Source organism: Lagenorhynchus albirostris, chromosome 14 (genome assembly GCF_949774975.1).
Source record: "Lagenorhynchus albirostris chromosome 14, mLagAlb1.1, whole genome shotgun sequence".
Taxonomy (NCBI): Eukaryota; Metazoa; Chordata; class Mammalia; order Artiodactyla; family Delphinidae; genus Lagenorhynchus; species Lagenorhynchus albirostris.
This window is the reverse complement of record NC_083108.1, coordinates 7,851,829-7,879,170: the sequence shown is the minus strand read 5'-3', so window position 1 is coordinate 7,879,170 and position 27,342 is coordinate 7,851,829. Positions and strand designations below refer to the sequence as shown.

The window sequence follows — 27,342 nt, the reverse complement described above, 5'->3', positions numbered from 1 at the left end:
CAGGCTCCGGACGCACAGGCTCAGTGGCCATGGCTCACGGGCCCAGCCACTCCGCGGCATGTGGGATCCTCCCGGACCAGGGCACGAACCCGTGTCCCCTGCATCAGCAGGCGGACTCTCAACCACTGCGCCACCAGGGAAGCCCCTTGGTTGCCTATTTTGAGGGAGGAATAGATGGAAGGTTGGCCTGCAAAAGGACCTAAGGCGTTTAGGGGATGATGGAAGCGCTCTTTATTCTTATTGTGGTGGTGGTTTAAAAGGTACATGCAATGGTCAAAATTCATTCAGTTGTTCACTTTAAATGGCGGTAACTTACTCTGTATAAATCATTCTTCAATAAATTTAACAAGGAAAAAGATCATCCTGGAAAACAGACTGTTGAGAAAGATCAAGAATCTTAACCCCTTTTGGGTCTGTGTGGTGACAACATTTACAATCTACTCTCTTAGCAACTTTCAAGTATATAATACAGCACTGTTAACTGTAATCACCATGCTGTACATTAGCTCCTCAGAACTTATTCATCTTACCCTTTGACCAATGGTGATGGAGATGTTAACTAACCTTATTGTGGTAATCATTTCACAATATATGTGTATCCAAACATTATGTTGTACACCTTAAATTTACACAATGTTATGGGTCAATGACATGGCAGTAATAAAGTTGGAATGAAAAAGAATCTTAACCACATTACACAGTGGGTAAGAGTGTAGGCTCTGGAATCCAGCTTCCATATTTAACAGCTGTGTGAAATTGCATAAGTTATTTAACCTCTATGTACCTAATTTTTCTCCTCTGACAGATTAAGATTTTAATAGTGCCTACCACAGAGAGCTGTTGTAAGGAATGAATGGTACTGTAGACATACAATGAGATTAAATATAATTAGTTGTTATTAACAAAGGAAAATTTATAGCTAAGCGTATAACTACTTACTTGGTGTATGGTTAGTTTAGAAAATGTTAGGCGTTATTTGTCTAGCCTAGATGTGGTGGTAACTCCAATGAATATGTTTATATTGAAGTTGGAGGTCAAAGGACACATTTTGGATATAGTTTGTGAAAATGGACAGGATGTACCTATGGATTAAATGTTGAGTGTAAGTGAAAGGTAGGACTCATGGACTTGAGCAACAGAGATAAGGATGGCGCAGTTCATGAAGATGGGAAAGACGGAAGAGCAGGCTTTGAGTAAAAATCACAAGGTTTCACTTAGCATATGTTAAATTTGAAATGTCTATTAAGCATTCAAACTAAAATGTCAAGTAGTCAATTAGATAAACAAATGTGAGCTGGGGTGGGGGAAATGTCACTGATAAAGTTATTTATCTGACTGTCATTGGCATATTGATAGCACTTTATTCTGTAGCACTGGATAAAACGTCCTTGGGAAAGAATGAAGAAAAAGGAGATAACACTCCAACACTTAGAGGATTAGCAGAGCTGGAGGAGCCAGAACAGAAATCTGAGAACAGCAGGCAGTAAGATGAGAAAAATAACACTAAGGGTAAACCATTGGAAACTAAGAGAAAACTGTGCTAAAAAATGTGAACAAATGGTCATCTGTGTCTAGTTTGAGAGACTGAGAAAGGTGACAGAAAAGGGACCATTGGGCTGACAACATGGAGGTCTTTGGTGGCTTTGCCAAGAGCTGTTTCAGTGAAACATGGGGACTTATTTCACCTGGAGTAGCTTACACGAGACTGAGGGGTAAGGAACGAATAGCTACTCAGGCAATTTTTTTCAAGACGTTTCACTGTAAAATTGAGCCAATATATAGAGCAGATATGTTTTTTAAATACGACATGTATTGTAACGCACCTGTATGCCAAAGGGAACAATCTAGTAGACAGAAACTGTGATGATTAAAAGGTTCTTGTGTATAATAGGGTTTGGTCTTTTAACAGAACCAGAGAGCATTCATTTTAACAAAAAAGAAGGAAAAGAATGACTGCAGATATAAGTAGGTTAAATAAAAATTAATGTTAGAAAACTATGACTAACGCTTTCAAAACATACACACTTTATGTGTGTAAGCTCTCTCTCCAGTCTGTGAAAATTAAGTCATGAAGGATCCTGTGCAGTGCAGTGAGAATAGGAATAGTTCATCTTTTAATAAATAACTAAACAGATATCACTGACTGTAACTTGAAACTTCCTAAAGCACTTTAATAACTAGATTCAGTGTGTGTGACAGCTAAAATTTACTTTTCTCATGGCAATGTTTTGGAGGTTCAAGGTTTTTATTATTACAACTTATTATTCCCAGCAGTTGGGAGGCTAATTCTGTTTCCTGGTGATTTAAATTTCCTGTCAGGAATTTTATCTTATTTTTTTCCTCAGTGACTGTGAATTAAAACCATGAAGTTAGACCAATTCTGTTAAGGAGAATAATTTGGTCATGATTCATCAGTAATAAGAAATCTTAACGGTTGTTTTCAAGAAAATATGTAAATGGTTGCTTCTCTTATTTTGATACTATTTTAGCAAGTTTTGCCTAATGCTTCACTGGCTGTCTTATTATAGGCTCTGGGTAAAAAAAAAATCACACGCTTTTACTTTGTATATGTTAAAATTGAAATGTCTCTTTGGCATTCAGACCAAAATATTTGTGTCAACCTCACTACTTTTCTTCTTAACTAGCTCTATGACACTGATTTTTGCTTCTTTATTTTCTTAGAATGTACAGCTAGCATTATTCAAATTCTCTTTTATCATCTCTTCTATTATTCAATACTGCCACGCTTTATCACTCACACATGATAAAGTTCTCCCTAGCCACCAAAATTATATTACCATTGGGCAACTCTGATGTTGCTCAAATTAAAGGAAAAACTTTCCATGTAAATATTTGCTTTCACTGGGTGCCACAAGTAACATACAGGTGCATCTTGCCACTGAGAGTAACTTCTGCTGTGCTACAAAGGAAAAGAGCCCCGCCCTGCATATTGGGAACCGACTGTCAAACCCAATCCAAGAAAACAGAGAAAAGACTATTTTAATAATATAATATAATATATAGTTTTGTGAAACTGTGATACCTAGTGACTAGATAGACACTGAGGCTCAGAAGATGAAGAGATGAGATACTCTTCTTATTTTTCCAATAGTAACAGTAATTGCCCTACTCCTCCAAGAGGTGTAAATAAGATACTACATGTGAACTCTTTAAAGACTGTCTAGAGCAGTCAAAAAATGTTAAGAGTTATTTTCATTATTGTTTTAAGATCTTACAATACAAGAAAGCTAGGTTATAAATAGCTAACTACAATGAAGTATGATGAAGTGCAGTAATAAAAGTAAAAGGGAACACTTGTGTACCTTTGGAAGTCAGGACTTTCCAAAGGGCTTCTTAAGATTACTCTGTTTTGACAAAACAAAATAATGGAGAGGGATGCATTCTATGAGGAAGAAAAAGGGTGATTACAAGTACTGAAGCTACACTGCATGGTGAGTTGAAGAAAATTTGAGGAATCTAGTGTTGGCAAACTCTGAAAGGAGGGCTGTAGTGGTGGAAAATAAGCACAAAGGAAGTGGGTGAGGCAAGTGAAGGGTCATAAATACCTTCCTCGTGAGTTTAACCTCTATCCTGTAAGCAATAGAGCAGTTGTGAAGTGTTTTAAATGGTTTTTCATATCTTCAAATACGTATTCAGAAAAAAATAATTTGCGTGACATCACATCAAATGAATGGGATAATAGACTATATACAGAAAAACAATATAATTAAATATTATAGTATCATTATTTCCACTTCCCCGTAATAGACAACAGGGTCCTAAATGGAGATGGGTAAAGTGAATGGAGAGGAGATAGATTTGGGTGATATTTTCTAGGTACAGTCAGTAGAATTAAGAAGACTTAGTAACTGATTGGATATCGGCGAAATGGAAGAGAGAGGAATAAGACGATATCTTTTCAGGACTGGGTGAGGGATGAATGGTCGTGCTGTTCATCGAGACTGGGTGAAAAAAGGTGATTCTTGGCATGTTAGATTCTGAAGTATTTATGTATGGTATATTCACATATATATTTCATTAAACTATTAGAAGTACAGCCAGTTTGTAGTGAAACTGCCCAGGAAATCTACTGAACAGAATGAATGTGAAGGTGGATATATGTCAACACTTCTCTGTCAAAGCCTGATCAGTGTAAAATGAAACTGTCTTCTATAAAAGACACTGACCTTAGTTCCAGCCTTATGGTGACATCCAAGATATTTCACAGGTATTTCAATTATAAATTTATTGAGAGTTACAAATCAAAAAGTTGATACTTGACTGAAAAAAACACCAGCTAATTCAAGGAATGATAGAAAATTATGAAAAGTCCCATTTAAATGAGGAAATGCTAGTAGAATAAACATGAAAATCCTAACCAGTAAAATTTATAAAATGTATAGTAATTACCAAGACTCTTTAAATATACTCCTAGCTGAAAAATGTAATAATTCTAAAGAGATAATTGTTAATTTTACCATAAAGTTATTAAAAATACTGACATTTGCAAAGAGTTTTAAGAAGAGAGAAGACAGAACTTTGGAGACTGTGAGTCCTGCTCTGCTCTGGGGCTGCCCCTCCCTGTGACAGGGCGGGTGGGTGTAGCTAGTGTCCAGAAGGCCACCCCAGGGGTCAGATGGGGTTAATTTGTCCAAGGCCTGGACAACCAGCCATCAAGGCAATAAAAACAATCACAGATGTTCGTCACATTTTTATCCTGAAATATACTTTCGCTTCTTCAAAATCAAAGACTGAACTATCACTTCCCATGGCTTTTTCCATTTATAGAATTGTGAATCCTCTTTTTCAGATGTGAACATGGCAAAGCTCTAAATTTCCCATAGTTCCCTCTGATGATCAGGTCAATAAAGAAAGATCTCTTTATGAAAAAGGCTGACATATTTAAAATCTTTGTTTTCCCTTGAACAATTAATGCTCAGTCCAAATATTGGATCTCCAGAATTGGAAAAAAATACTTCATTTTCAAGATGGCTTAAAGAAGTAGACCATTATGGATTTCCCAAATTGTCCTATTTGTTAACGTTTAAACACTTTAAACTTCTGATTAGTCGGTTATTTTGATATGCCCTAAAATCTGCTGTAGTGCTCAATAGCAATAAATTAAAATAATCAATCAAATGAACAAAATGTTTCCAACCTAAGTGAAGGACTTCTGCAAAATAATCTAAGGATACAATTATTTTTTTTAACCAACTTTAATGCTATACTCTAGCTGAAACGTACATATTATAAAGCTTATGAGTATTACTGATCTCATTTAGACATTTGATATGTTTACTGTGAGAGAGATTTGCTGCATAAATCAGTTTTTTTATATGAAACTGCTATAAAATGGTATATACTTTTTTTTTACTTCTCGGTAGAAAGAAATTTGAAATTCAAATCACTAGCTGCTGAAGGAAGTTATTAAAAATGCATTAGGGTTGAAAATGTAGCTATATATAATTGTCATAACAGATATTCAAAACACATTTATCCTCAATGAAAACTAAACTAAAGCAATTTACATAGAATCAGCTAATAAATTTTCCTTAATTTTCTAAGCAGATGGAAAAGAAACGGTTTATAGAAATTTTAATAAAGTAAATATGAGTGCTTTCTGTAGTGAGGAAAATATAAATAAAATCCCTTAGAAGGATGAATGAAGATAGTGCTATGTGAAGTTCCCATTCTACTCGATGCCAGAAAAGCGATGGCCATATTGAGACCAATATTATTTCTAAATTCCCTATAACCTGACATTAAAAACATTGTTTTATTCTGTTTTACTCCTATTTGGAGTTGTCGTATTTATCTATATGTAAAGTAAACATCTGAGAGAATTTGGGAAAAGATGAAGGCGTTCTTATGAAAAACAGCCACCTATAAACATAGCATGTCCTTAAAGCTAGAAGCAAAAGCATCGGTAAGTGTAGAAACAGCACATGTGTACAGTGTGGTATCTTGAACATTTACATTTTGATTCCCTGAAGAAATGGCTAAATGCTTGGATGAGCACACACTTGGTGCGATGTGAAGAGTGAGCATAGGCTTGGTTTCTCCTGAAATACCCACCAGAAGTCCCCAGAGTGATAATCATTTATTTGGGTTAAGGCATCTTATCCATTTGTGTATTTATTCATTCATTCATCTAGCTGTAATCTCTTAGTTTGAAGACGTTTCAGTTTCTTGAACAGAAGCTCCTATGGACACACACGTTGGTTCCTGTGACAGTCACAGTTAATCCATGATCATTTGTTAATTGTCTCATAATATCTGAGCACTAGTGCTAGTCACTCAGGGAAGACTCATAGAAATGGAATACGAAAAGTTGGTTTTATGTAGAATAAGATGAAGGGGAGAAATGCCCAAGGCTGGATGCACCTTCACTGACAGAGATGGATGGGCTGTGAATGGACAGCTCTCAGAGATCAGCAGGAGAGACCATGGGTTAAGACCTTTGGATGGAGGGGATTTATGGAGCTGTGATCTCAAAATAATAGGGAACTCCCAGAGTTAGATTTGATGTTTGTAATACTTGAGTCAAGGTCAATTGAAATTTTGCAACATCTAAGATATCTCCAATAAGAATCATTCTGTGTGGCTTAAGAAAGCCATGGAAAAGCAATCACTCAGCAATCAGGACTTGTTTATAACCTATTGCTCTATGACAGATATCTGTTCGCTGAGAAATATGGAATCAGAGTCTTAGAAAATATCTGTATGATTAATCTGGGTTTGACTTAGAGTGTGCAGCAATATGATTTATGTTAGGAAAATTATTGTCTTTATTCACTTTTTAAAACTACTCGCTTGTGTGTGTAGGAGGCAATCCTCTGCAGTGGTGCTACATCAGGAAGACATAGTATGCTTTAAACAATGTCTTTCTCTCACTTTCCTGTCTGTAAAATGCAAATAATATCATAGCTCAGAAAGTGAGATGACAGCTTCATGTAAGACAATGTGAAACTTAAAACAGTTATGGTTGTGCAAGTCATTTCAGCCTCAGATTTTGCATCTTTGAAACCAGAGACATAATTCATACCAACGTTAGAAAAATTTTGAGACCAATTTGCATGATAAAGTAACTTGTAATTTCAAACAAGCCATTTTCCGTGGTAAATCAGATAGTAAATTTGAGAAAGAATATTCAACAGCACAATTTTGTTATGACATTATTTCCATGATTTCTGAAGCATTGTTACATTTATCTAATGGATTTAGATCCAGTGCCCTTAATTATTCTTTCAGGATATCATCAATGTATTTTGGATTTTTAAAAATCTCTTACCCATTAACAAAGTCTGCTTAGTTGTATAATATCTGACAGATGCAATAAGGGAAAAGCTAATTGCATAATATTCACTGAGGATAAATTGTTTTTCTACCATTAATGGAAAGTTATATATTATACTTCAAGTAATGAATGCATATTCATTTACAACTTAAAATTTGAAGAATATTTTAGTGAGACTTTATTCTTGAATTATTACTTTGTACCTTGCTATAAATATCTATGTAGCATCTTTTATTTTATAAATAACTCTGTTTCATATTTGTTTCAAATTATATAATATTTTAAAAATTGTAAATCCTTTTTACATCTAATATTTCTTTTTGTATGTGTGTGTGTGTGTTTACATTGGCCCAGTGGCCATTATATTTTATTTTAATTAATTTTTATTAGTGTATAGTTGCTTTACAGTGTTGTGTTCGTTTCTGCTGTACAGCAAAGTGAATCAGTTATACATATACATATATCCACGCTTTTTTTAGATTCTATTCCCATATAGGTCATTGCAGAGTTATCTAATACTTCTAATAACAAAAGGTAAAATTTTCATTACCCATTAAACAATCTTAGGTTACAAACCAATAGTAGCCACTAAACTGATTTTGTTGATTAGAGAACAGGGTCTTAATTTAGGGAAACATAGGCTTTGAGATTCAGTGAAATAAGTGTTGAATTTGTTCTACTCAGAATTATTTTCACACATAATTTGACATCCTGAAGAAATGATTAAATTCCTCCTATACAATATTCAGGGAAGTTAGAGGTTTTCTCCCATTTATTTGGAGAAAAAGAGAAAGAGGGATTATAAGTTTTATGCAACTATTCCCACCCCAGTTCTCCTTTTCTATGTCTTTGAATCAAGTTAATCATATTTAGAAATCCAGGGTACTATAAAATGAAAATTTAATTGGATTTGCAGTAGTCTGTAATTCTCCACTATTCTCCTTTTTGCCCTTTCATAAAAAGTTGTCTTGGTGTAGTGGAAATTGTCCTGCTAAGCTCAGGGCTACATGATATTCTCCTAGTCTTAGAGTTAGTACAGCCGACTCTCTGATGGTGGATGTAAAAGTCAACTTTCCTGTCTTTTATTCCAGTTCCATCTTGCAGATAAACTCACGTGGTCAGACTCATTATTATCCCCAAACTTGGATCTTTTATGCAGTTTAATGACAAATAATTGGAATATAACTTTCACTTACTATGGTTGTGTAACAAAGTACCACCAACTCAGGGTCTCAAAAAACGGGCATTTATGAGCTCACAGTGCTGTAGGTCGTAAGGTGCAGTATGGCTGTGTTCTCTGCTGAGGGTTCCATGAGCGTGAAGTCAAGTGGTCAGTCAGACTGAGCTCTTATCTGGTGGCTCTGGAGAAAAATCTGCTTCCAAGCTCCTTCTGGAGTTGGCTGATTCAGTTCCTCGCAGCTGTAAGACTGAGGTCCCTGTTTCCTTGCTGGCTGCCAAGAAGGTTTGCTCTCAGCAACTAGAGGCTGCCCGAAATCCTTGACTTATGTGGCTCTTTCCCTCTCTGAGACAGCAGTGGAACACCAAGGCATTCTCAAGCTTCGAATCTCTGTCTCTCCTACGACCAGCTGGAGAAAAAGCTCCGGTGACTAGGTCAGGTGACCTGGAGTATCTCTGTGTTGTGATCTAACTCTAGTGTGTACTATTTAAATTTTTGTTTATCTTCATTTGGGAAGGGATGTTTTTGGTCTGGCAAAAGTGAGAGTATCCCCTTTCCCTCATAGCCTGTAGGAGGTATACACAAGATAGGTACTGTATTTGAAGCAAAACATGATGCAACTCTGACAGTTCAGGCATGGGGTTTAATTGAATTAATTGCTAACTCAACATCCACCCATTTGTAACTCACTTCTTCCATTCCCATCTTCAATATAGAGACTGAAAGAGCTAGATGATCACTTTTTACACTTCCTGCAGTTATGGAGGTACATTTCTGGCCAATGAGATAAAAATTTTAAGCCTACTAAAAGGTTAGAAAGGAATTTATATTTTCTGATATAGCCAATAATGTCCCTTATTCCCTTTTTCTACATTGAAAACATGATAGCGGGAAATGCAGCAGACATTTTGTGCCCTGAGGAGATGAGCTTGAGAGAAATGCTGGCGAAAACAGGTGCTGATGTAGGTCTTTAATAAATGGGAAGTGGTCTAAAGAGAACTTTTGAAAAGTGGGGAATACCTGTATTTGGGCCTGAGTTGTTACCTCTAATATTATCAAACTGCTAAACTAACACCAATAACTGCCTACCTCTAAGTTATTATGTGAGAAAAAAAAAATCTTGCTTAAATCAGTGGCCAGCCAACTTTTATCTGTAAAGGGCCAGATAGTAAAAATTTTAGGCTTTGCAGATCCTAAGGTCTCTGTTGCAACTCTTCAACTCTGCCCTTGTAGTACATTAAACAGCCACAGACAATACGTAAACAAATGGCTGTGTTCCAATAAAACTTTATTTACAAAATTTATTTAAATCCAGCCCACAGGCCATAGTTTGCCTACCACAGATTTCAATCACTGATATTCGAGTTTTCTATTACTTAAAGCTATGCATTTTTTAATCTAAATAAAAAGGTATAAATAATCCTGGATATCCTGTCTAGATGCTGTAAGTATATATAGGTAAACAAGCTAAACATGATTCGCAGTTAAGTCATGGATCTCACCTAGAGTTGGTCTCATAAGCATAGGGAAGTAACCAGAGTCTCTTATAGCTTTCTTATATATATACTCTTTGGAATTGATATACATTAATGATCATACCAATACTCTTTCCACTCTGTGTCCTTTACTAGCAAAACATAATTGTGCCCATTAGTTACTATGTTAGGAGTTACCACATACTAAGCCATAGAGAGCTGAGCTGAAGACTAATTCAGAGCACTGAAAAGTTGTAATAGCCATATAATTGTTAATAGCAGTTGACCTGCTACAATTTCACATATCATTCAGTTGACTTTTCTTTAGGAAGTGAATTTTCCTCCCTCCCTCCTTCCCTTCCTTCCTTCTTCCTTCCTTCCTTCCTTCCTCCCTCCCTCCCTCCCTCTCTTCCTTCCTTCTTTCCTCTTTCTTTTTCTAGTGTGATAGAAGGCAGCTGCAAAGGTTGATTTAATCATTATTGCTAAATTAATGGATGCTATCATCATTCATCTCTATAATATTTGATTAATCTATTTTATTCCCATTTCCTAATCCCATTCATCTCTCTGCTTCCATAATCATTATAATGATTTTGATGGGAAACTTTATGTGAATCTTATAAATGTATACTGTTGATTTTTTGAACATGTCCTGCTTTGTTAATTCACTTAGGTAATATTGTATTATAACTTACTATGTTTATTTTTAATTCATGTTGCATTATGACTTTTAGACCTATTTGCATTACTGTGTCTCCATTTTGCCAGTTGCACCTGACTGTTACATGATACCCCATAGTTTATATCCATTATATTTTACTTTTCCATTTTCCTAGTGATAGAAACTGTATTGCCAGCAACTTCTCATTACCTCAAACAATGAAGTAATTAAGATTTTTGTTCTGTGTCTTTATGCCCCAATGTGAGAAATTTTCTGGCATATATAAAAAAGAATAAGATCGTTGCGTGAAGGATATGTGAGTACTTAAGTATGTACAACCAGATGACTTTCCAGAAAGCAGCTTCACTCTGCACATCTGCAGGGCACCTGAGGGTTCTGTATGCTCACAGTCTTATTGATACTTTCCATTAGTCATTAATTTTCCAAATCTGATGGTGTAAAGTGATATTCATTTGCGTTTTAACATACAGTTTTCTATTCCCAGTGAATTTGAGAAATTCTTCCTATGCACGATTGCTTTCTGAGTTTATTCTTCCACGAATTCTTTGATCATATCTTTAGTCCATATCATACTGGGGGCCGTTTATTTTTCTGGCTGTTTTATAAGGTTTTCTTGTCTATTCTAAACACTAGTCTTACTTCAATTTTAGATGTTGTAAATAATTTCTCACCTCTGTCCGTTCACTTTGTGGAGTCCTGCATTAAACAGAAATCTATTTTTTTTAATACTTAGGGACTCAGTTATCACTCGTCCATTTGTTAAATGAGCTATCCTCTCAGTTATTGTGGTGGCATAGATCTTATACTCACACACATATGTTTTTCTCTGATTACTCTGTACTGTCTGCTTGTTTGTTCTTGTACCACTAACATGCCACTTGTCTTAAATAACCACCGATCACACGATGTTGTGGCATTTGTTAGGAACATTGTTCCCCAAACACGCTCAGTTCTTACTTTCTAAAGTTACCTTAGCAGTTTATCTAAGGACATGGAATATGCTTTTTACTCAGCTCCTCTTTTAAGGTTTAAAATTTTCTCCAACGAAATCCCTAGGTATGTTACAGCTTTTGTTGTTATTGTGAAGGTGTTATTTTTTCTAGTTAATATTTGCTAGTGTAGAGAAGTCCTGCTGACTTTTTGTGTTGACTGTATTTGACAGTATTGTTGAATACTTTAGTTGTGTTAATAATTTATTTTTCTATTAATGCTGCTAGTGTTTACATGTCAGTGATCATATTGTCTACAAATAGTGATAGTTCTATCTTCTCCTTTCTTAACCTTTTTCTTAACTTCTTGTCTAGGACCTATGTTACAGTGAGGCACTGGCAGAGAGTATCCTTGCCAAGTTTCCAGTAATAAAGGGACTGTGCATGAAGTAAAATAAATTTTGGTAATAAACTTTAAAGAAAAATCCTTTCTATACTTGATATATTGAGGGTTTTTTTTCTCATAAAAGGTGTTGAACTTTATCAATTATATTATTTTTTTAATCTGCTGAGGTAACCATGTGATTTTTCTCATGCCGTCTATCAATTTTGAGACCTATGTTTAGGCACTTCCTGATGTTAACCATACTTTAGGTGACTCAAAATAAATACCGATATATTCTTTGCTTTTTAAGAAACTAATATCTTATTAGAGAAACGGGGCTATATACAAATTTTTCATCATTTTCTTTCTGTCATTTTACCTTCATTCAAGACTACTGACTTTAAAACACAAATTGGACTGTTCATTTTCAAATAGTACTGTATAATTGTATTAGTTTCCCAGGCTGGCCTAACAAACTACCACAAATTTGGCTTAAAATCGCAGAAGTTTATTCTCCCCCAGTTCTGGGGGCCAGAAATCAAGAAATCTGGGGGTCAGGAATCAAGGTGTCGGCTGGTCTGCATCCCTGCAGAGACTCTAGGGGAGCATCCTCCCTTGCCTTTTCCAGCCTCTGGTAGCTCCAGGAACCCCTTCACTTGCGGCAGCATCGCTTCCGCCTTTGCCCTCACACTCACGTGACCATGTCCACTGTGTCCTGCCTCAAAGCTCCCTCTGCTCTTCTAAGGACACTGGTCATTGGCTGTGGGGCCCACACTGAATCCAGGGTGATCTCCTCTCAAGGTCCTTCGCTTAATTACAGCTGCAAAGACCCTTTTCCCAAATAAGGTCCCATTCACAGGTTCTGGGGCTTAGGACTTGGACATGTCTTTTAGTGGGCTGCTATTCAACCATTACTGTAATTAAAAGATTTAAAGTTGTGCATCTAGTAAGTAAAGTCCTAGAAGCTGTAGAGTCTCTGTTAGTATCTGTGTAGCAAAGCTGTGCCTCTCAGAGTGAGAATGATGCTAGGGCTGACTGAGCTGTTTCATGCCTTTTTGTTCTTAAGTTAGTGAAACATATTATTAGACACTAAATTTACACATGTTGAGAGAGAGACAGAGAGAGAGGGAGGGAGAGAAGAGGAGAGAAAGACGTATGTACATTTCCTATTTTAGTGCTTATTTTTCCTTTGTACTAATGTTCTGCATTTCTTAGCCCTGAAAATAGATTATCTTTTTTGTTTTTTATAATAGACAACCTCAAAGTATTTTGGGATAATAAGGTAATGAGTTTTTCTGGGATTCCTTTCATCATTCCTACAATTTGGGTCTCTTTGCTGGTTGAATTCTCCTTCCTGTAGTAACTTCTCGATTAGCCATTATTTGCCATTATTAAATAGCATGAATTTCAGAGCAATAGCTATTGCGTAAGTTGGTGGAAAGATCACTAGTGTGAGAAGCAGGAGGCATGGCCCTGATTCTGGTCATCACTCTAACTGTAGGACGGCCACCCAGACAGGGACAGCAATTTCCCATTGTTAAATGAGGAAAGCTTAGCTCTCTGTTTTATAAGTTAGAATGTTTTGGGATGAAAATAACAGAAACCCCAATTCAAACAACTTAAAGAAGAGCATTTTCACATATTACAGCATGTCCAGAAAAAGAAAATGGCTTCAGGGTTTGGTTCATTCTTGATTCTGCTTAAGAATGAAAATTAAGGACCTGGGTTCGTTGTTTTTCTTTCCTATCTCTGCTCTGCCATCCTTAGAGTTGCCTTCACCTTCGATCTAGTAGAATGATAACTGTAGCATCTCTGAATTATGACATCCAGACAGGACAACATCCACTGGAGAAGGGGGCTAGTTTTATCTGGAGGTTACCTCCAGATAAGAAAACATTTGTCAGAAGCCACCAGAAGACTTCTGTTCACAAGTCATTGGTTATATTCAGGTCATGTTCTCTTTCTTAAACTAATCACAAGCAAGGAGACTGTGACCTTAGGAGTAACAAGTTCCACCATGATACTAGGGGTGAGAGATGCCTACCAGGGCACTTGAGCTGCATGATGTAGGGGTGCATAACTGAAAAAAATCAGATTCTGTTATGAATGAAGGAACTGGAACTGGATGCTGAGTAGACAGCCAATGGTGACTACTATAGTTAATTTTAATTCTAATGTAATTTTATCCATAGTTATTTTTTTCTAGAAGATGCATTTCATAATGTAGTTTAATATTTGAGAGACCTTAAGTCTTTCAAAGATTTAAAAGACCGAACTTGTAATTATTGATTATGAGCATGTTGGGATTGTCAAATAGTAAGCATGGGAGGTCTGTATCAGAGTACATGATATCTGTCACAAGGAGCTTAAAAAATGAGTTATATTGAGTTTTTCAGTGGTACACATTCATATTATTCAGTGACAGGAGACAAATGTAAGGAAGCAGCTATTGGAAAATTGATATAAATTATATTGAAAGGAAGCAATTATAAAATTTCTATGCAAATATTATGACCAGGATATTGAAGTATACAGTGTATAGGATAACACCAATATTTAAATTAGCATTATGAAAACTTAGGACTCAAGCTTTCAAAAGAGATTGATAATGTATTAATTGTAATAATTTAAAACTTCAGTAAAACTTCCACCTTTTTTTCTTATTGGAAAATCAATATTCTCTATCCTAATAAAGTGAATTTTATTAAACTAGCTCCTAAAAATGTCTATTCTCAAAACTCAAAACTCTGACTTAATTAGAACAACCATAGAAGATTAGTAAAATGTCAGGATTGAGAAGAATTATTAGTAAGATTAATAAGAAAGAGGAGTGCAATTTATTTTCAAATTCATTTAAATATACTTGAAAAAATCTGAAAGTTAATGTCTTTCACTTTTCAAAATAAGATTAGGTTTAAAGAAAGAAACTGAGTGCCTAAATAGGCAGTATCTGATCTCAATTGTCACGACAGTAAATTGATAATACACTTTAAAACAAAAAATAATTTCAGTAAATATGCTTTTTTCAACTTTTTATCTGTGTACTAAATAGTGAAAATTAATTTTATACTTGTAAGATCTGCATTGAATGCTAATACTTAGTTTAATTTGCACAGTTATGCTAAGGGGAAAGGTATATAACATAAAAAAATATGATGATTTTTAAATTGTGCAATAAACATTAATTTGTTTATTCTAACTGTTGCTAGTATGCAAATAAAATCCCTCTGAAAAACTTGGGCTTAATTGGAAAAAATATCACTATGTCCTTCAACCCATATCAGATTCTTCCTGAAAGTTCTACCAAACTAAGTAATAGTAGAACAAGTAAAATCTAGTTGACCATTTTGATGTACAAGTGAAGCAGCTTCTCTGATGTTTGTTCTCGTTTATATTAATTTTTATTGGAGTATAGCTGCTATACAATGTTGTGTTAGCTTCTACTGTACAGCAAGGAGAATCAGCTATACGTATACGTATATCCACTCTTTTTTTGGATTTCCTTCCCATTTAGGTTACCACAGAGCATTGAGTAGAGTTCCCTGCGCTATACAGTAGGTTCTCGTTAGTTATCTATTTTATACATAGTAGAGTATATATGTCAATCCCATTCTCCCAATTCATCCCACCCACCCCCTTCCCCCTTGGTAGCCATATGTTTGTTCTCTATGTCTGTGTCTCTATTTCTGCTTTGCAAATAAAATTATCTATACCATTTTTCTAGATTACACTTATATGCCTTAATATACAATATTTGTTTTTCTCTTTCTGACTTACCTCATAAGTTATACATAGAAGTATGCCCTCCCTTTCAGAACATATAGCCCAACGCAGCTGTATGCTATCCTCTTCTTTATCTTTAGTCTTTTCTTCTCTCATCAAATATGAAAGAAATAATCACTTAACAGATGCCTACTGGTCTTCACTGTGAAAAGCATATAGTCAAGATGCAAAAAAAAAATCCTATGTTGAAGTCTAGTTATGTTAAAGAATTAATAAATAAATGACATGAATTAGTAAAGGAACAATTCAATAATTTACTTACTGAGTCCAGTGTAAAAACACTACCAGGTTTCATAATGAGTCAAGGAGCCATCTAAATTCAGATCAAGCTGTCAAGGTCTTGAGAAACATCCCACCCCTCCATCACCAACAGGGATAAGTTATTAACCGTGCATGAGTCATTCAGGAGAGACTAAGGGAGGCTTGCCATTGGTCTTGATGAATGATTGTGAGCTTGACAGGAAGATGAAGGAACCGGGAACCCCAAGAAGATTATTCTGTGAAAGACTACCTAACCTTTCAATAGCATGTTTCTATTCAGGAAAATTGAAGGATTTTGTATATGGCTGGCACACAACTTGTGTTCAGAGTTGGTGTAGAGAAAGATGAGTTTAGATGTACAGGTAGGAACTGAGTCATTAAAGTTGTCAAGTCCTTGCTAAGGAGTGAGAACTTAATTTTGAGGTGTTATTAAATGGTTTTAAGGCCGTGAGGGGCAGCATCAAATGTTTGGATTAACAATATTAGTCTACGATCAGTGTGAACAAGATAATAGAAGATGAAGAGTATGACAGCTGATGGAAAAATAATGGAAATATTTAAGATGAGAAAGAGTGAGAGTCTGGATGAGTAGTGAAGTTGTGGAAGGGAAGGAGTAAGAGAGCTCATGAAGTAGACTTTGACAGAGTTTTATGACAGAGCAGGTGTTGTGGGCCTGGGACAAAGCTATATTTGGAGCAGTGGATCTCAGAGTGGCCCATGAAGACAACACTCTTTCCATCATAGTACTAATATACTACTTGTCATTTTCACTTTGTTTTGGTGCAAAGGCAATAATAGGTAAAACTGCAGCACAAATCAAGGCAATGGCTCCAAACAATAGTAGTAGTTACTGTATTCTTTTTTAAAAGGTAAAATTTGTGTATATTTAAGATGTACACCATGCTGCTTTGGTTTACATATACATAGTAAAATGATGACTAGAGTCAAGCTAATTCACATAGCCATCTCCTCACATAGTTAACCTTGTGTGTGTGTGTCTGTGTGTGTGTGTGTGTGTGGTGAGAGCACCTGAAATCTGGTCACAATACAATACATAATACAATATAGTATTATTAACTATAGTCATCATGCTGTACATTAGATCTCTAGACTTAACACCCTACATACCCACAACTAGGTATCCTTTCACCAATATTTCCCCACTTTCCAGACCATTAACTACTATTCTGCTCTGCTTCCATGTATTCGACTTTTTTAGATTCCACAAGTGGGATCATAGTGTTTTACTTTCTCTGTCTGGCTTATTTCACTTAGCATAGTGTCCTCCAAGTTCATGTGTGATGTCACAAATGGCCAGATCTCTTTCTTTTAGCGCTGAATAATATTCATATTTTATATGTTATATGTATATCACAATTTATTCATTGACAGACACTTACATTGTTTCCCTATCTTGGCTATTGTGGATAATGCGGCAATGAACGTGGGATCGCAGATATCTCTTTGATGTACTGATTTCATTTCCTTTGGGTATATGCCCAGAAGAGGGATTGATGGATCGTGTGGTAGTTCTATTTTTAATTTTTGAGGAACATCCATACTGTTTTTCGTAGTGGCTGTACCAGTTTAGATTTCCACTACCAGTACCACGGCTCCCTTTGCTCTACATCCTCTCCAACACTTACCTTTTAACTTTCTGATAACAGCCCTCCTAACAGGTATGAGATGATACCTCCTTATGGTTTTGATTTGCATTTCCCTAATGATTAGTGATGTTGGACACCTTTTTCATGTTGGTTGGCCATTTGTGTGTCTTCTTTGGAAAAACATCTATTAGGTCCTTTGCCCGTGTTTTAATTAGGTTATTTGGTTTTGTTTTGTTTTTAGCTATTGAGTATTGTACATGTATTCCTTATATGTTTGGGATGTTAATCTTTTTTTTTTAAGATGTTGGGGGTAGGAGTTAATTAATTTATTTTTGCTGTGTTGGGTCTTCATTTCTGTGCGAGGGCCTTCTCTAGTTCTGGCCAGCGGGGGCCACTCTTCATCACTTTGTGCAGGCCTCTCATTATTGCGGCCTCTCTTGTTGCAGAGCACAGGCTCCAGACGCGCAGGCTCAGTAGTTGTGGCTCACAGGCTTAGTTGCTCCGCAGCATGTGGGATCTTCCCAGACCAGGGCTCGAACCCATATGCCCTGCATTGGCAGTCAGATTCTCAACCACTGTGCCATCAGGGAAGCCCTGGGATATTAATCTTTTATCAAATATATGGTTTATGAATATTTTCTCCCAATCTGCAGGTTGCCTTTTCATTTCATTGATTCCTTCCTTTGCTGTGCAGAAACTTTTTAAAAAACAGAAGTAGATGAATTACTTCCAAACGCTGGCCTTTTATGAGGCCAGCGTCACCTTGATACCAAAGGCAAGCAAAGACAAAGAAACCACAAGAAAAGAAAGGTCAATATCTCTGTGGATGCAAAAATCCACAATAAAATACTAGCAAACTGAATTCAACAGCACATCAAAAAGATTATACATAATGACAAAGTGGGATTTATCCCTGGGATGCAAAGTTGGTTTAACATATGCACATCAATCAATCAATGAAATACTCGACATTAAAAAAATGAAAGATAAAAAACATGTGATCATCTCAATGGCTGCAGAAAAAGTATTTGACAAAGCCAAAAATCCATTCATAATTTTTAAAAAAACCTCTCAACAAAATAGGTACAGAAGAAAATTTCCTCAACAAAATAAAGCCCATTTATGAAAGGCCCACAGCTAACATCATAATCAATGGAGGAAAACTGAAAGCTTTTACTCTAAGATCTGGTAAAGACAAGGATGCCAACTCTCACCACTTCTATTCAAAATAGTACTGGAAGTAATAGAAAGAGCAATAAGATAAGAAAGAGAAATAAAAGACATCAAAATCAGAAAGGAAGAAGTAAAATTATTGCTTTTTGCAGATGACATGATCCTATATATGGAAAACCTAAAGACTCCATAAAAAATTTTAGAAATAATAAATGAATCAGTAAAGCTGTAGGATAAAAAGTCAACATACAAAAATCAGTTGCATTTTTTATACCAGGGATGATATCTCCAAAAAGGAAATCAAGAAAACAATCCCATTTACAATAGTATCAAAAAAATGAAATACTTAAGAATAAATTTAACTAAGGAGGTAAAAGACCTGTACACTGAAAACTATTACACACTGATGAAAAAAATTGAAGCAGGTATAAATATAAATATCCTGTGTTCATAGACTGAAGAATTAATATTGTTAAAACATCAATACTTCCCAAAGCAATATACAATATTCAGTCCATTGCTATCAAAATTCCAAAGGCATTTTTCACAGAATTAGAAAAAACAATTCTAAAATTTGTATCAAACCACAAAAGTCCTTGAAGAGCCAAAGCAATCTTGAGAAAGCTTTAGGCAATCACACTTCCTCATTTAAAATTATATTACAAAGCTATAGTAATCAAAACAGTATGACAATGGCATAGAAGTAGACAAAGATACCAGTGGAACAGAATAGAGAGCCCAGAAATAATATATATATATATATATATATATATATATATATATATATATATATATTTCATCAACTAATTTTCAACAAGAGTGCCAAGGAGAGACAATGGGAAAGGGATAGTGTCATCAATAATTGTTGCTGGGAAAACTGGATATGCACATGCAAAAGAATGAAATTGGAACCTTCTCTTACACCTTACACAAAAATCAACTCAAAATGGATTAAAGACTTAAATGTAAGACCCGAAACAATAAAATTCCTAGGAAAACACATAGGGGAAAATCTCCTTGACATTGGTTTTGACAATTATTTTTTTGGATATGACACCAAAGGCTTAAGCAAAGCAGTAAAAATAAATGCAACTAAAGTCATTGTATTCTTTACCATCATATATTCACCCAAATAAGCAAATGAACAAACAAAACATATTTCAATTGTATTTTCATTTTACTTAGGAATCATATTGATGAAACAATAAAAATAACTTTATTAAATCTAGACCTTTAAGTACATCTTTTTAATACTGTATGTGAAAAAATGGTAAGAACCCATAAAACACAGCTGCTACATACTGACATGAAATGATTATCTCCAGGGGGAGCACTTGTGTAATTGTTGAAATTACAAGCAAACTGGCAAAAAATTTTTTTCACAGAACATCTATTTTAATGAAAGTGTGATTGACAGAAAAAATATGGTTATTCAGTCTTGGGTAATTCTCAGACACTTTCTCAAAAATGAACTAAATGAGCCTGTCTTCAAAGAAAACAATTGACAGTATTTATTAACAAAGCTAAATTTTAAGTTTTCAGATGAAAATTAAAATTTGGGCACCTACTGTGTCTGCATTCTTGAGCTTAACAACTTCTCAAAACTTACAGACTTTTTTTGGGGAAACCAAGGGTGATATTGATGAATTTTTTATATTGATAATGAAATATGTTGACATTTATAAGATCTTCATAACTCAGTGAACCAGTGTTTTACCCAAAATCAGTCAAAGGTGAAAAGAGACCTATGGATTTTAATGCAACAGAGTGTAAAACATGTATGACACTATGTCAGACCCCCCGTGGTAATAACCTTTAAAAGAAATATGTCAACTTTGGAGACAGAATTGAAGAATATCTACAGTTGGCTGAAAATGCTCTTAAACTATTCTTCCCTTTTGCAACTTCATGTCTGTGTGAGGACTTATTTTCTGTATATACGTTATCAAAGCCATGTATCTGAATTCAGAAGCAGAAATGAGTATCAAGCTGTCTTCTCTTAAGCCAGATATTGAGTTTTGCAAAAATGTAAAAACATTAACACTCTTTGCCTATTTAAGAAAATTTTTAAAATTTTAAAATAGTATTTGTGTTATCATAAAATGGTTTATTATTAGTTTTAAACATATTAATAAAAAATTTTGAATACTTTATAAGTACTAATATTTCTTATTGTGCTCATTAATAGATAGAAGCCACATGAACAAAATAGGGCAGGAGAGTAAGGTTGTAAGCTGTCTATATACTTTTTTAACTTATGCTTTAAAATCCAGGTTTTTTTGTAACATTGATTGGTACAGGTGACCAATCTACAAATTGGTTACAGAAATACAGACTTTCTTCTTCTGTGTTTGTTTGGCTATCACAGGGTTTATCACCATCATTTGTAATATTATCGCCCCAACTATGTTATGAAGTCCTACAGAAAAATATTATGTGTTTTTTCTTTGAACACTCTACCTCTGACTCTTATCACTATGAATTCCTTGGGGATTGCTCCTTGAAATAAAATTAAATAACACCAGGTAGCAAAGTCATCATTTAGGTATGTTTATATTTAGGCTTTACTTCTATCACTTATTAGACCTCAATATTTTAATTATTGACTGTGGCATTTATTGACTTAGACTTGAACAACCAAAATTATTTTCAAGTAATTTTTCCTTTAATTAAATTCTGTTGATTTCATATTTAAAGTAATTATTTTAATGTTTTATTATTAAACTTTAAAATTTTGTCCTTTTATAGCAATATAAAAAATCAATATTTCAGATATATGGATTGAATTGTTAATTGATGTAATAATTTATTGATATATTTTATTGAAATGCTCTAGGATTTCACAATCTTAATAAAAGTTCATAATTACTTTTATGTCACATTGTTAGGTTTTAGACTAATAAAAACATTTTTATTTTAAAACATTTAAAGACATTCTTTTAAAAATTGTCTTCATGTAAGAAAATACAGATAGTTTTGTACTGGATGGTAAAATCATATAGTACTGAGAGTGAAAAGTGAGGACAGGAGACTCAAATATATCTTGACGTAAACTGTTATGATTTTAAATATTTTTAAAATATATTTTGAATTAAAGATATATCAAATTCCAAAGGTATACCAACTCCTTAGAAAATCTTCGAAGTATGATTTTGGTACCTTCTGGTATGATTTTGTAACATTTTATAATCTAGTATAACACTTGAATTTCCTAACCAAGACAATCTGAGAAGTGGAATTTTATGCTCCTCATGAGTATTTTGCTTTCTGGCATCTCTTCAGTGTGTTAGGGCACACACTGAAGTGGGTGGCATCGCACTATTGATCAACAACAAAAAGCCTTGCACTGTTGTGGAAACCAGTGTAACAATGTCTGCTTGAAGAGGTTCTCTGCATTTCTAAATGTAAATGTTACAGAAGAGCAAACACTCTGTTTGAACTACATCATCTGTCAGATTGCCTAAGGCACTAAAGTTAGATCTCTAGTGCTTGCTGCATTTTGCTAGGGTATTTATTAATTTGTTCTGTTGATTTTTTGCGATGAGGTGACAAAAAAAGATGTAATCTACAATATCTGTTCCAATATTCTTTTATATTTGTAAATAAACATATTTGGAAAGACCTTTGAGCAGAATAGTAAATGTTTTTATGATATTGTTTGGTACAACTAGATATTATATATAATGTACATAGCAGCATATCACTTCATGCTCACCTGACATAAATTGCATCAGTTCTTAAGCAACACATAATCTTCATTGCTTTTAGTCTCTATTTAATTTTATTAAGATCATTTGTTTATTTAAAATTAATAACACTTGAAAATAATATCTCTTTTTAAAATCTTTAACTTACTATGTTAGAAAAAAATTTGGCTTAAATATTACTTGAGTCAGTTATCAAATCATTTAAACATTCAAGAATTTATCATTGAGAACATGCTTTAATGTACTTTAAGTATAATATGCAAATCATTGTTCCAAAAAAATTCTCATCTTTCTCCCCAGAGTATTAGACCTCAGACATTGTAAGATATTAGTGTCTAATTATTCTTTACTGGAAGGGAAAATGAGTATTTCCAAATAGATAGGTAGGTAGGTAGATAGATAGATAGATAGATATAGTATATGTATAATTCACAAATCAATACATATAGGTGTTTATATATATGAAGCAAATAATTTTTAGTTTATTTAACTTAAAATTACTTATCTTACCCATTTTAATTTTGCATGTTAATCTTAAATGAGATAATGACGAGGAGAGAGAAAAAACAAATATGAAGAGAAGATATATTAAAATGAATTTTCCTGCAATGTAGAATGTAGACAGTAGACTGTAAATTCATTGTGACAAAGAACAAAAGGGCCCCTATGGACAGCCTACACAGCAACACTGAGTGATAAGCATGTTATTTTATGAGGCTAGAAGTCTAGATCACTACAGATTTTAAAAGGAAATATGACAAAAAGCATAAAGCTCTTTAACAAGTAGCCACATAGTTTTATTTTACAGATATTATGTGTCATCAGTACAATTTTTAGCTATGAATTGGTCATTTAAACTATTTTTATACTAGTATATCCTAATCAACATCAGAGGTTTCATCTTCACAAATGGAGGAGCAAAATTTTTAAAATATATAAGTATATCTGTTTATCTTTCTTCACTTAGAACACTAGTTAATGATTGATAGTGCTTCTAGGATGGCATTGTGAATCATAAATGGAATTAAATCATTTCCCTTCATCAAAACCCTTCATTTTAAGTTAAAATGTGTGATAAAGTGAAAGCATTGAACATTGATCAAGTCAAAACTGGTACCCTTGTTAAAGACAAGGTAAATAGCCAGTTTCTGCCCACTCTAGCCATCCTCTCCCACCTATGGTTAGGGAGGACTGAGAAACACATGTTAAGCTCACAGTCCAGAGGCACAGGCTCGCTAAAGACTGAGACCTAATGACAGGACTGTGGAACACGTCCCTTCGCCTACACCTGACCACCACATGACTAAAGGCCTATTTACAGCAGTTCCTTTTACCCAGTACATCATACCTGGCTACCAAGTAAAAATAGCCATTGGAAAGTGGCTTAAGACAGTAATAACTGATCATTTTGTGTGATCACCGATATATATATAGCATGTACTGTACACTAAGTTAAAAATATTTTTCTTTCAAGGTAACTGAACTGCACAACATCAAAAATATAACCAGGCTGCCTCGAGAGACAAAGAAGCATGCAGTGGCAATTATCTTTCATGATGAAACGTCAAAGACATTTGCCTGTGAGTCAGGTAAGCAATTATAGCCTTGTCTCCAGCTTGAAGATATGGAATTGCTTCTGAGACAATAGCCCAGATGGATTAAGATCTACCACTGAATAGGATGGCTTATTGTGATGAGAATGTGCTGTGGAAGGCTTTAGTAAGAAGCTCAGTGTATCTATTTCTACAGATGTTTTGGGTGCTTGTTTATTATGTGTGGGGTTTTGCTCCCAGGTGGTCTGAGGACTCTTGAGGTTTCCTTTCAAGCTCGGAGAACTAAATAAACAATGCCGGCAAGAAGCCGTTAGGGCAGGCGCGCGCTGTGTGTTCTGGTCCTTGCTGAGTGTGCAGCTGGAGGCAGTTGGTAGCACGATAACAGTGCTGCTGTGCAGGAGTGTGGCGCGGCACAGCCGCGGTCCCCAAACATTCCAACACAGAACTTTGAGTGATTGGTTGTCTTCATGGATTCTCAGTATTACAGTGAAATACCTTTCAGATTGAACTTTAGCATCCCAGTTCATAAAACACTCTGGCATTATTGAGTCACAAGGCAGGTTATTGTTGGAACTTGCAGTGTTTTTGATTTTGGAATCCCTGTGCTGTGTAATATATTAGTTGGCTTATTATAGTTTTTTAAAGATTTTGCTCAGGGAAATGGTGTATTCATTTTATAATGCATGGAAGCAAAAAGCACTAAGGGTTTGAAAGATGTGAATTTCAAATAATAGATGAGTCTTTAGGAGAAGCTTTGTTGAGTAATTTTTAAAAGGGAGTAAAGTTTCTGTATTTATGGTTAAAGTTTATAGGTATATTTATTACCGGGTTATGTTATTCAAAAACATAAAGTCACTTTGCCTAAATAAATTGCTCATACCTCTTCACCTACACTTATCTTAGCTTTGCTCAATTGAATTAGAATGTATCAAAGTGTTCCTCTTTCCTTGAATGCCTTTATTCCTTTTATGTACCTTGCTTCACTAGTCATCTGACCTCATTCCATCATTAAAAACTGTCTTTTGGGGGCTTCCCTGGTGGCGCAGTGGTTGAGAGTCCGCCTGCCGATGCAGGGGACACGGGTTCGTGCCCCGGTCTGGGAGGATCCCACATGCTGCGGAGCGGCTGGGCCCGTGAGCCATGGCCGCTGGGCCTGCGCATCCTCAGCCTGTGCTCCGCAACAGGAGAGGCCACTGCGGTGAGAGGCCCACATACGGCCAAAAAAAAAAAACCCAAAAAATGTCTGTTTGGCGGTTGCCTAGAAGTCTGTTAACTGGTAATATAAATCCCCATGTGGTAATAGAACCCATCCCAAACTTGCTGGTATCATATATTAATATTCAAAAGTATCTGTGCCTTCTTGTTCATTGTCTACAACTGCACAAGCTCACTATTCTCTGAGCTCTTAAATAATGTTGCATATTAAAACTAACAACAACCAGAGGAAGACCTTCAAGATGGCAGAGGAGTAAGATGTGGAGATCACCTTCCTGCCCACAAATACATCAAAAATACGTCTACATATGGAACAACTCCTACAGAAGACCTACTGAATGCTGGCAGAAGATCTTAGACTTCCCAAAAGCCATGTGGCTGACAGGGTCTTGGTGCTCCAGCGGGGGGCAGGCCTGAGCCTCTGAGGTGTGAGAGTCGAGTTCAGGACATTGGACCACCAGAGACCTCCTGGCCCCACGTAATATCAAACGGCGAGATTTCTCCCAGAGGTCTCCATCTCAATGCTAAGACCCAGCTCCGCTCAATGACCAGCAAGCTACAGTGCTGCACACCCTATGCCAAACAACTAGCAAGACAGGAACACAACCCCACCCATTAGCAGAGAGACTGCCTAAAATCATAATAAGTTCACAGACACCCCAAAACACAGCACTGGACATGGTCCTGCCCACCAGAAAGACAAGATCCAGCCTCATCTACCAGAACACAGGCACTAGTCCCCTCCACCAGGAAACTTACACAGCCCACTGAACCAACCTTACCCACGGGGGCAAACACAAAAAACAATGGGAACTACAAACCTGCAGCCTGCGAAAAGGAGACCCCAAACACAGTAAATTAAGCAAAATGAGAAGACAGAGAAACACAAAGCAGATGAAGGAGCAAGATAAAAGCCCACCAGACCAAACAAATGAAGAGGAAATAGGCAGTCTAGCTGAAAAAGAATTCAGAGTAATGATAGTAAAGATGATCCAAAATCTTGGAAATAGAATAGACAAAATGCAAGAACATTTAACAAGGACCTAAAAGAACTAAAGAGCAAACAAACAATGATGAACAACACAGTAAATGAAATTTAAAATTCTCTAGAAGGAATCAATACCAGAATAACTGAGGCAGAAGAACGAATAAGTGACCTGGAAGATAAAATAGTGGAAATAATTACCACAGAGCAGAATAAAGAAAAAAGAATGAAGAGAATTGAGGACAGTCTCAGAGACCTCTGGGACAACATTAAACGCACCAACATTCGAATTATAGGGGTTCCAGAAGAAGAAGAGTAAAAGAAAGGGACTGAGAAACCATTTGAAGAGATTATAGTTGAAAACTTCCCTAACATGGGAAAGGAAATAGTCAAGTATAGGAGGCACAGAGAATACCATACAGGATAAACCCAAAGAGAAGCACGCTAAGACATATATTAATCAAACTATCAAAAACTAAATACAAAGAAAAAATATTAAAGGCAGCAAGGGAAAAGCAACAAAGAGCATACAAGGGAATCCCCATATGTTAAAAGGTGATCTTTCAGCACAAACCCTGCAAGCCAGAAGAGAGTGGCAGTACATATTTAAAGTGATGAAAGGAGAAAACCTACAACCAAGATTATTTGACAGAGCAAGGATCTCATTCAGATTCGACAGAGAAATCAAAAGATTTACAGACAAGCAAAAGCTGAGAGAATTCAGCACCACCAAACCAGCTTTACAACAGATGCTAAAGGAACTTCTCTAAGCAGGAAACAGAAGTGAAGAAAAAGACCCACAAAAGTGACCCCAAATCAATTAAGAAAATGGTAATAGGAACATACATATCAATAATCACCTTGAATGTAAATGGATTAAATGCTCCAACCAAAAGACACAGACTGGCTGAATGGATACAAAAACAAGACATGTATATATGCTGTCTACAAGAGACCCACTTCTGACCTAGGGACGCATACACACTGAAAGTGAGGGGATGGAAAAAGATATTCCATGCAAATGGAAATCAAAAGAAAGCTGGAGTAGCAATTCCCATATCAGACAAAACAGACTTTAAATAAAAGACTCTTGCAAGAGACAAAGAAGGACAC

General features: G+C 35.4%; 1 protein-coding gene across 1 annotated transcript in view; it reads left to right on the top strand.

The window, feature by feature from the left end:
• DOK6 (docking protein 6) overlaps positions 1-27,342 on the top strand; it is a 418,569-nt gene that overhangs the window by 145,896 nt on the left and 245,331 nt on the right. Inside the window, exon 3 of the mRNA XM_060120964.1 lies at positions 23,951-24,065. Within this exon, the coding sequence (XP_059976947.1) occupies positions 23,951-24,065 (115 nt within the window). The remainder of the gene's footprint in view (positions 1-23,950; positions 24,066-27,342) is intronic.